Source organism: Gavialis gangeticus, unplaced genomic scaffold (assembly GCF_001723915.1).
Source record: "Gavialis gangeticus isolate Ggan-Ray unplaced genomic scaffold, GavGan_comp1, whole genome shotgun sequence".
Taxonomy (NCBI): domain Eukaryota; kingdom Metazoa; phylum Chordata; order Crocodylia; family Gavialidae; genus Gavialis; species Gavialis gangeticus.
In genome coordinates, this window is record NW_017729022.1 from 72,414,898 (window position 1) to 72,426,250 (window position 11,353).

Genomic DNA, 11,353 nt, shown 5'->3' on the forward strand with positions numbered 1-11,353 from the left:
ATGACACACACAGACATGGCAGGATGTACTGCATATTAACATAGTTAATAATTGTAAACGTTGATTTTTTTTTTTTTTTTTACACAGTAAATACCAGGTTTTCTAAAAATTCTAAACTTGGTGACAGAGAGAGAAAGGAGACAGAGAAAAAAAAGAGAAGAAAGAAAGAGGGGAGGGAAAGAAGAGAAAGAAAAAAGAAGGAAGAGAGAGAGAAAAAGGGGAGAAAAAGAGACAAAAAGAGAAGAGAGAAAAAAAGAGAGAAGAGAGGGAAAAAAGGAGAGAAAAAAGAGAAAGAGGAGAGAAAGAAAATGAGGAGAGAAAAAAAGGAAAGCGAGAAAGATGGTCCCTCACCACCCACATCTCCACCGCTACCGGCTGCGGCTCAGGCCTGCTGGTCCAGGGCAGTCTGGAGGACGGAGGCAGTGACACCACAGAAGCAGCTGTCAGGGCTCGGGTGCTCAGACCCTCCCCAGCAGTCCCAGAGTGGGGGAAGCCCAGGTCCAGGGCTGGAAAGGAGGGCCTGGCTGGGGCTGAGGCAGACAGACACCCCATCCCATCTGGGTGGGGAAAGAACCAGGGTGTCCTGTACCAGGGCCAGGCATTTGGGGCAGGGTCCAGGCGGTATGGGAAGAAGCAGGTGTGGAGGGAGGCACCATAGGGAGGCCATCCTGGCCAGGCCATTGCGAAGGTGACAGCCGGAGGAGACTGGGAGCTGGGTGAGAAGTGGGTACAACCCCGGGGCTCCACACAGACTCGGGCCACAGCGGGCAGGTGGGGACACCCAGCAGTACTCAATGTAGGGCCTGGCCCAGCCTGCACAGCTCTGCAGGGACTGGCTGCAGCTGCCTTGCCCACAAGGGGATGCCACCTGGCCAGGGCAGGACACCAGGCTCAGGAGGCTCCCAGCTCGGCCACCCTGTGTGCCAGGCACAGCATGAGCAGGGCAGAGCTGCCCCTGATGCAGAGATCCAGCCACAGGAGCCCCTGGGCTCTGGGAACAGCCACTGTGGATAACACTTGGGGCCAAGCCAGCCAGGAGCCACCAGCAGTGGCCCTCCACAGCACCTGCCTGGGCCCCAGCCTTACTCACCTACACCTCCCCTCCAGGGTCTGGGCTGGAGGGTGCAGCCTGGGGACAGGGCACAGGTTAGCAGAACACATATAGCATCCCTGCCTATGTTCTCCTGACTCCACCCCTGGTGCCTGCCACAGTGCTGGGACCCGTGGCTGCTCCAGAGAGCCTGAAGCAGCAACTTAAAAACAATTTATTTAGTTTTTAAACAATTCCCTTGCACACCTCCTGGCGTGCTGAGGAAAACGTCTCCGCATGCCACTAATTGGCAAGCGTGCCGGGGTTTGCCTATCCCTAAGCTAGACTGTTCTCAGTGACAGATGACAAAACAATGACCAATGGTCTCAAGTTGCAGCAGAAAGGGAAGTTTAGGTTGGATATTAGGAAAAATAATTTTCTCTACCATCCCATGCAATACACCACTGCTAAGTACTTTGTTTTGTTCAAGAATATTATTCTTGTTCTAGGGACAAATTACTACAAGCTTCATTTTAAGAATCTTTTAGCACTGACCTGAACAGTGTCAAAACAGAGGTGATTCCAAATGAAGTTAAATTTTCATCATCATATAATAATTCTGCTTTGTTTTTAGTAGGAGGATTGACAGCTTCTTCATCCAAAAGCACTAGTAAGGCCTTCACAGTATCTCTGCCACAGTATGCCGTGCCATGATTTATGGCATGTAATTTTGGCTAAAGGGAAATAAAATTATTATAGAGAAGTAAGTATAAAATAAGCACATGAAATAGAAATGGTTAGAAGTTTTTCTGTTCTAATAGACCAGAACAATGGCCCATCACCAAGAGCATCCTGTACCAGATATTTCAGAGGAAGGTAAAAAAAAATCTCTCAGCAATTATGGAGTAACTTGTTCATAAGGGAGTTCCTTCTTTACCCCAAGCAAGTAATGACATCTAGCTCATTGCCAGCTAGAGGCATGAACTTAATATATCTAGCCTAAATATCAGAATGTAACATTTAGAAGTTCCTTCCCTACAGCACTGCACTACAGAAGTTCACATTTAAAGAAAAGTAATATTTTCCTATTGCATGTCCTGTGGCACTCAATACACAAGTAGATTCTGAAGAAGTCCACCATGCCCTCTTACAAGTTTATACCAACTACCTTCACAAATCTAAAAAACTGATCAAGGTTGGGTAAAAATGTCAGAGGGATAATTTGGCATAATAATCTCTAGGTTCAAAGATAATGAATCCCTCACAAATTTCCCTAAGAATAGAGAAGTCCTCAAAGACAATAACAAAGCACATCTGGAAGTACTCAGTTTTGTAGTTAAACAGTACAGATGCTGAACTTCATAGGTACTACAGGACTGCAAGACTTGCATATTTGCTACTTCAAAAAAGTAATATTCTTGCACAGAAGCATAATATATGGTAGACTTTTTTAAAATACAGGACTTCTTGTTTATCTGAGCTGCAGTTAATTTGCTTTGAGAGTTAGAACAAGTAATAAGCAAAGTTTATAGAATTAATTATTTTTAAACCTCTTTTAAAAGAACAATTTCCAGTCTCCCTCTACTTAATTCTACCAGTTAGTGTATTTAGCCTTCAAGAAACCATAGTAATGTCAGTCATTTACTATAAGTTATAATCTCTTAATAACTAAGGCTGTTACAGTTTTACAGAATTGTCCTATTTTAGTACCATTTAATTTCCATAAAGTTTATTCTCAACCAATGTAATTATTACATTACCACATCATGACTTTCATACTGTACCATGTTGTATCATGACAGAATTTTATTTTGATGGAAAAAGATGCTCTCTTGATGACAGCCATGCACAGACTAAAAAAATATGCACTAGGCACTTTCTAAACAGTTAAAAAAAAAAAAAAAAACAGTCCCCATCTCAATGCTTGTTAAAGCTGAGCCTATTGTGTGTCAATCCACTTCTCCCTATCCTTAAAAATATCAATTAAATAGCTCTCAATAATGACTTCTGCTACTCCAATTCCCATCTGTCAATTCAAATCACAACAAAACATATTTTAGCCAAAAAAATATATTTGTCAGGAAGGAAATTATGACAATTCCCATTAGTTAATGTAGGTTTCAGCATAGAGAAAGTAACTGATCCATGGAATAATTATTTTGCTCCAGCACAAGGATCTCTAAGACCCAGCTAGTGGAAAGATTCATAGGATAAAAGTACCCTGTACTGTATTTATTTTTTAAAAATTAACTGTTTCCAGGTACATTTGATTCAGAAGTGAGTGATATACAGCCTTCCAACCCATACTACATTGTTAAGGCACCAGTTTCAACTGTATAGGTAAGATTAATCTGAATTTTGGCCTTGAAAGGTTTCAACCTCTTACAGACGAAATATACAATCTCTTTTCCAAAACAGCACTTACTCTGATTCTAGAATTATTTTTCTGAAAAATTAAAAATGTCATTATAAATAAGAGTTTTATAGTGGTCATTTAAAAAATAACTAAAACTAAGCATAAAATGTTGTTTTTTTTTTTAAAGGTTGCATGGCAAATTTCTACAATCATTCTTCAGTGAAACTGCTCCTTCAACAGAGGCTAAAAGATCATGTACTTCTACACAAAGTTCTACAAAAAGTTGCCCTACCCCATTGGTCTCTAAAACTATTGAAGTCACAGACTGCCCTCAGGTGCCCATTTTGAGAAGTGCATTTATTTCTCATTATTCTCAAGGGAACCAAGCATTCATCCTCCACTTTGTGGCAACATAGGAAGGGCACCCACCATCTTCCAAGACTGCTCTTCTACAGGGAACCAGGAGACTGGTATCGTTCAGACACAGCTATGACATCAACACCAGCAAGAACAATAAGAAACATCAGGCATTTTGAAAATATAATTCTTTACGAGTTTTGCTGGAGGAGGTAAATTTATCCAGAAACAGGAAAAATTACATTATTCCTAAATACTTATTTTCAAATTTGAAGCACATGAAGAGGCAAAGGGAATCATGGGTGTGTGGAGGAAAATAGAATGCATATGCACAAGGAATGGGAATGATAGGAATGAAGAAAAGTGGAGGGGGTACAGGGAAACGTAAGCTGATGTATGGAGGCAATGAAAACAGGTGAGAGCAGATGGAAAATAGGATATATAGTCTAACTGCTTTGCGCTATCCTAGTAAAGCAGTCTATATGTAAACTGGCCAGAATTTTGGCTATCTTAACTGCCCGGAATACCCTGGTTGCCTTGACCTCTTAAAGAATACCACAACATAAACAGGCCATATTGGCAAGTCTGTTAATAAAATATAAAACCTTAAAGTAAAAATAAGACTGAAGTGTACATCTTCAAATCCACAGAAATGTCTAAATTGTAGCATTCTGACACTGTTCAGAGAACATACAAAAATAAAACCTGCAGATAAACATATACTTACGGAGACAAAGTTTGTAACAGTTATACTTGAGGATAAAACGAGAGTAGTTTATATTGAGGTTTAATTATACTAAAACAAAAGAAGGGAAATAAAGTTTAATCATATTTTTTCTAGAACTAAATAGAAATACGTTTAAGCTTGAAAAGAGCGGGTGAGAGAGCTAAGCACCCTTAACTCTGTCCTTTATGATACACTAGACTTTATTCCCTTAGACATTTTTTGATAGCGAATTTCTAAAACTTGGAGTTTGTGGTTGTAAATGGGCCTAGTTATAATCAGAGATCCTGGTTTTCTCTGATAAAAAAAATCCCCAATTTTTGGTTTAAAAAAAGTAAGCCAAAAATCCACGTGTTTCCGTGTTTAAAATGAAATACCACTATATACACACACATCTATAGATTAGTGGTCTTTCATTTTAATCATGGAAAAATGTGGATTTTGGGTTACTTTTTTAATCTGAAACTTGGGGATTTTGGGGTTTTTTTTAAATCAGAGAAAACCAGGATCCCTAGTTATAATCAAATTATTTCTGCTTGATACCAGTACAAGGAAATAGTTTAGGCATGGGAAAGTTTGTTTAATTTCTTAACAGCCACTTGAAATCAATCCAAGCATGTAACTGTTTTGAATCTCCTACATTTACAGTGCTCAGATCTAGAATAACCACATGCTGGATGTATTTTATGCCGGATTATTGATATACATTCTCAAATGTAACTACATCTTAATATAGCTTACCTGAGAATGTAAATTACAGTTTAATTGCATTTGTATTACTAGCAGATAAAAGTTATAAAGTGCTGTTTGGGAAGGATTATATATATTTTAATTGTTTATATTTTAATGTGAGAAATTTAGTTGAAGTTAAAACGACTTTTTGAAAACAGTTCCCCAATTCAGAAGTACTTAAGAGAATTCCAACAAATCAAAGAGAACCACACTACACAGGAAATGACAGTATTCTGTGTAATTGGAAAAGGATTATACTATATTTCAAGTTACCAAAAAGACCTTTGCTTTCTTGTAAAGCTAAATAATAGGAGAACAAAAGGAGGCCTATTACCCGGGCTGGACTGATTCCAGTGGTGCTAGCAGTCGTGGCTTCATGTTGAGAATTGATAATATTTTTAATCCTTAAATCCAAATCATGTACAACTTCCTCAGCTGCTTGACAGAAAGGATCCCTGCTGTTTCGGCTTTTTATCAAATGCATCTTGACTGTTGATAGAATTCGCCCCCCTGCAATTCTGAAAATAGGCATAGGGTCATCTCCATATTAATCTTGGCAATGCTTTAGTATACTTATTAGTTTTGAACATCAAGTGTCTTCACAGTTAATCAAAACTGTTCAGAAAATAGCTTTGATCTTTTAAATCAAACAGCAGTATGTAATAAGTATTGTCCTTTAACATAATGGTTTACTAGAAAAAAAAAATTAAAGATGGGGGGAGGGGACAGAAGATCATGAGTTCAGCTTTTAGTAATACTGTGATCTAGAAGAGGAAATAACTTAGCAGTTAAAAGTTATGATAAAAAATATGTTTTAAAGACGCATCTTAACAGTTTGCTCACAAATGATGAGGGTGTAATAAGGTTCTAGAAGAGATGAACCATTAATTGGTAAGACATACGTTACTTTCCAATATAAACACACACAAACATTTCCAGTCAATTTGTTAAAAAACTGCAAGTGCAATTAGGTGAAAACTGACACGTTATAAACAATTTACTCTTTCAATAAACACGTAAATTTAGTTTGCTTAGGCAATAGTATTGGCCTAAACTGAACACCAATCTCTCTGCCTCTACAACCTTCCACCTTTTAACTAGAGTTTAAGGTAGCACCTTTTTTTCAGGGGTAATACCTAGACCCACAGTGGCTAAATTGTGGCTCACAAGCTGCATGTGGCTTGCTGGCACAGTACTTGAGGTTTTCCAGAGATTGGCTGAAGCCCTGCTCACATTTCCCCCACGGTGGCTATGGGGCTGCAGCAGTGCTGCTTACCCCGGGGCATGCTCCCCAGGAGGAAAGCCAGAGTGGCTCGGCGGTGCAGGTGGGGGTCACCTCCACCCTGGGTCACTCAGCAACTCCACCCCTGCCCAGCTCTTGAACTTCAGGGATTGGATATGGCTCCCAGAGTGAGTAACTCTGGCTATTCCTGGCTTAGACTTGTTTCATGCTGCTCTAGCAGTTAATGTGCAGGTTTCTCTTACAATAGTCTTTGTCTTGTGTATGCAGCTAAATGCCTGGGTGTAAGGCAACTGCCCTGTTTCTGCAGTTTAGGAAGAGTTCACTGCCACATGCAAATCTCCTTCAAGGAAGTCTCATTATCAGCATTAAAAAAAAAACTTAAGCAGAATAGACAAGGCAGTTTCTTTGCGGACCCAGAGCTACTACTTCAAAAAGGTTAATTTGCTTCAGTTTCCCTGCTTCAGGGTCTAGTGCAGGAGCCCTTCCTCTTCCCACAGCCCCTCTGCATCTTTTCTCTCAGACCCTTAGAGGGAACATCTGACCATTTCTCAACTGAAGAAGTAAAGAGATAGCTGATCCGAGCCCTTGTCCCTTAAAGGGACATGCTACTCTGCACCTTGCCTTTAATCTAACAACGATTGAAGTTTAATTTGTTCTTCAGTGGGCTATGTCTACAGTATAATCAAAGGCTTTACTTTCAGCTTTTGAAGGCATACTGGATTTAGCTTTAGTTAAATAAAGTGGTTATCAATGGCAGTGAAATCACTCTGTCACACTTTTAACAACCTATTCAGGCAGCTTGCCAATACTGAAACACAACCTATTATACCCTCACTGCTTTTGGTAGCCAAGCAGAACGTGCTGGATAGGCCTACACATACTGCACACATACTGAATCACATGTTTAATTCCAGTGTAGACAAAGCCAACATCTCTGACGTTCTAGACAAGATAGCCAAGAGTGCTACAAGACTATGAATGTCACAGGACTATGCCATGCTAATCAAGTCTACAACTTTCCCTTTTGGCTGCTCCCAACTTCTACTTATAGGACTTTTGTCAATAGGTTGACAAGTGCCACTCTTTTCTGGACAATGTATGGATTAACAACACCTCTCATTTTCATAGCAAATTTCACATGCAAAAATGCCTCTAGTATATTGAATTCAAAATCTGAAACACTAGAAAAATAATTCTATAGAAGAGCTGTCAAGATATATTATCATCTTTTTTAAAGCCTCAAAAGAAGTCTACATTTATCAATACCTCCTGGAAATAATCTCTTAGCTTTGATGCATGCTCTCCAAGCAGTGTCCCTAAAAGAAAGCTCTGTCAAACCAGAAAGACCGATAAATCCTAACAGGAGTTTTTGAAGTCCAGAAGGGGAGTGCCTCCATCAAGGGGAAACGTAGCCAAGCCAGACTCACACTTTAAACAAATAAAAGGAACTAGGGAAAGGAAACGGCAGAGGGTGAGGACAAGCACTACCTTGATGCATAAAAACTGACTTGTATAAGCTGTTTTATATTCAACTGCCTGACGAGAACAGGGCCAGACGCTGCTGTTTAGGGGAGCTGAGGTCAAACAAGATTTCCGAAATAAATAAGCAGCCCTGAGTCTCCTATAGCTTTTCTCCAGCTGCTTAGGCTATACCTTACTAAATTCAAGATAAAAAATTTGTATATTTTTTAGATTAGATTTGCAAGCAAGTCAAAGGCAAAAAAAATCTGCTTTGAAGACATTTAAGTACAATGCTAGAACTTAGCCGAAGGTAAAGTCACCATCTGTCTCCACACCGGTCAGGGACTATCCAGTTTTAGAAAGGCAATATAAAAAGAAAACTAGATGGTGTTGAATCAGTGTTATAAAAACCACAGTCAAATTTAATCATAGGAGAATGAAAAGGTCAAGGGAAAAAAAAAATCATACAGCGCAATTGTCAGGAGGTGAAAGCAGATCATTGCTAGAGAAATCCTGTCTTAGAAAGAAGCATATATTGAGTGTTTCAGCCAAGTCTCCTGAAACTACAAGCCAAATTGCCTGTGTCTTCCAGTGCTTAATTGACACCTGGAAAAGCAATGCTTGCTACCAATGAGAAATGTGCTGTGGTAACCGTAATAATGTTTATTCCAAAACTACTGTATCGAACTTGAAGCTCATACGATGGACAAATAGGTGAAGGAACCAACAGAAGCTACCAGCCTTCCTGAGTTTAGTTCCTTCCCGTCTGTTTACAGAAATCCTGAGTTTATGAAAATATCTGAGTTACTTAGATTCATAGACAGTTAGGGTTGTGAGGGACCTCAGGCGTTCATCTAGTTCAGCCCCCTGCTCAAATAAATTTGGAATAAAAAATGTGGCTATGTAGAGAGCAATTTATTCTGAATTCCCTGAACACAAATATTTATGTACTATATAGGATACTATATTAGTCTATTTTTGTTAAAGAAAAAAAATTAAAAACATTCAGTATTTTTTTTGCCTCTATCTAATGCCAATTGGGGTTATTTGCTATAAGGAGTAAAGTTCATTTAATCTCTTTCTCCCCTTATTCCTTCTTCCTTTCCAGGAAAACAGTTCCAGTTCCCCATTAAATATACACAATTCTAGCTGGAGGAATGAAAGGAAAAGTTTGTTCATTCTTCAGCTAGAATTCATATAAACAGGCCAAGGCAAAGTGCGGATCTAATGTGTATGTGGATTAGTATTAAAATACTGTGCCATGGTTTATTTCATTTCACCAGATTGCAGTATAATAGAAAACTATGTTACAAGATTTAGTTTTACTCAAGGCTGGAATACGTTGCCCAAAGTATTCAGTCTACCTCAAGTTACATTTTTTTTACTAATTTAAAACATTACAGAAAGCCTAAACTACCCAAAGTGATATAATTTGAGAATGTGCATCCTAACCAGTCCATGGCTGGGAAAATTATTTTGACTATAATATTTACTTACGCATAAGGAGATGGAGATGGCTAATGTCCAAGGTAATATTGCAATGAAATGTTATATTTCACCACCATATCTGTCCCCAAATGTTAATATACTATTTTTTCATTGTCTTTATTAGAGGACCACTGCCAACAGAATGCCTTTACTCAATCTGGGAAGTAAAAAGTGTAATTTTGACTGCTTGAGCCTTGTGCATGTAAATTCTGATTATTTTGATTAGCAACATCCTTATGACTGCACCTTTTTGCAATGCTCACTTTCTATAATAAAAGAAATAATGAGTGGGACAGTCACAATCTTCACTCAGTTCCTTCATCAACCAGAAGACTCCTCTCAACCAGGAGGTAAAGTAGGTCTTGGAATCTATGAGAAAACACCAGCTCAAAGAACTATTTATGAAAATAGTTCTTCCTAGAAATAGTTCACATTGATTCCACCTCTGGGTAATTAGCAAGCAGTTGTCCTAATGCCATGAGAAAGGTAACTTATGGCCTCTGGAGGGAGGACTACGAGACTGTAGTATTACAGTTTGCATTTGACTTAGAAACTGGCATCAAGTAAAAAAGGTCAATGTGTACACTGAACTCTATGCTGCCACGCAGCATCTTTCAGAAATCAGGATATTCACTAGACAGGCCACAAATGTGGAGTGAACCTGAATCCATTCAGTGCCATTTTTTGTAGCTAAATCTTATTTCACCCACTTTGATAATCTCTAGGTATAGATAAACATAACAACTGTACTGCTATCAAGGGATACCTATATAAACAGTTATGATGCTACACAATCGTCAACGTAACAGTTAAGAGCGATCCAGAGAGGCTGGCTCCAGGCCCCTGGAGGGACTGTTAGGAGCGGAGAGACCTTTAATAAAAATGACCCCAGGTGCAGAAAACACAATCAGAGTTGTGACCGACAGTTCTGGGGTGGGGAGGGGGAGGAAGTGGGGGTCAGGTGACCCAGAGGGGAGTGGCTACAAGTTTCATAAGGCCAGGACCCTTGCTGAGGCCTCAGAACAGCTCTGACCTGCTATGGCAAAGAAGCTTCAGGCCACAGAAGAGCATAAGGAAGCTCAAGATTGCCAGGCACTTAAGTTCCTTTTGGAATTGTCCATTTGTTATCACTGTGGTATGAGAGACCTAGGATGGAATTAATTTTAGTTTGAAAGCAGCTAGCTTATATTGTGGGTTCCCCATGGCCACTGCTCCCCCTCACTGCTCTGGCTGCTGCTGCACCCAGGGTCTTCCTCGGTTCTCTGGCTTTCACTTCCTGTCCCCCACCACTACAGAGGGATGCAGCAGGAGAGCCCACAGCCAAGAAACTGTACACTGTATAGCAGTAGGGAAGGGAAGGGAGGGAAAGGGACATGTGGTGCAGCACTGTGGGGTGCACCAACATGCATGGTACAATGGTGAGGGTTGGAGCCACATGCACACAGCCCTGGGGGAGCTTGCAGCAAGGGGAAGGCCAGTGGCTCGGGGGGTCACCATCCCCACAGTGCGCAGCCCCTGTTCATACAGCCCCAGGCAGCTAAGAACTTGGAAAACCCTGGGCTAATGGAGAAGTAAAAAAGGAATTATAGAGATTGACAGGAGTTACTAAAGGAATTCTTCAAGGACTGATTTTATTTAATACTTTCATTAGTAATATTGGCACAAAAAAAGTAGTAACATACTAATGAACTCTGCTGATGGCAAAGTTGCAGGGAATCAGCAACCCAAATAAGAATCAGGATCATACAACAAAAACTGGGTGGTCTTAAAGACTGGAGTATTGGTCAGGTACCAGAGGATTGGAAGAGGGCCAATGTGGTCCCCATTTACAAGAAGGGGAGAAAGGAGGACCCTGGCAAGTATAGGCCAGTCAGTCTTACCTCGGTCCTTAGGAAGATCTTTGAGAAAATTAATCAAAAGAGCACATCTGCAAGGGCCCAGCAGGGGGGGTAATGCTCAGGG

At 40.1% G+C, this 11,353-nt stretch overlaps 1 protein-coding gene across 3 annotated transcripts in view; it reads right to left on the reverse strand.

Annotated features, from left to right (window-relative positions):
• Positions 1-11,353, reverse strand: part of PARPBP (PARP1 binding protein) — a 64,318-nt gene that overhangs the window by 12,062 nt on the left and 40,903 nt on the right. For all 3 annotated transcript variants that reach the window (XM_019515365.1, XM_019515363.1, XM_019515364.1), the window contains exons 7-8: positions 5,534-5,717; positions 1,586-1,764 (exon numbers count right to left, since the gene is read on the reverse strand). In XM_019515365.1, coding sequence (XP_019370910.1) covers positions 1,586-1,764; positions 5,534-5,717 — 363 coding nt within the window. The remainder of the gene's footprint in view (positions 1-1,585; positions 1,765-5,533; positions 5,718-11,353) is intronic.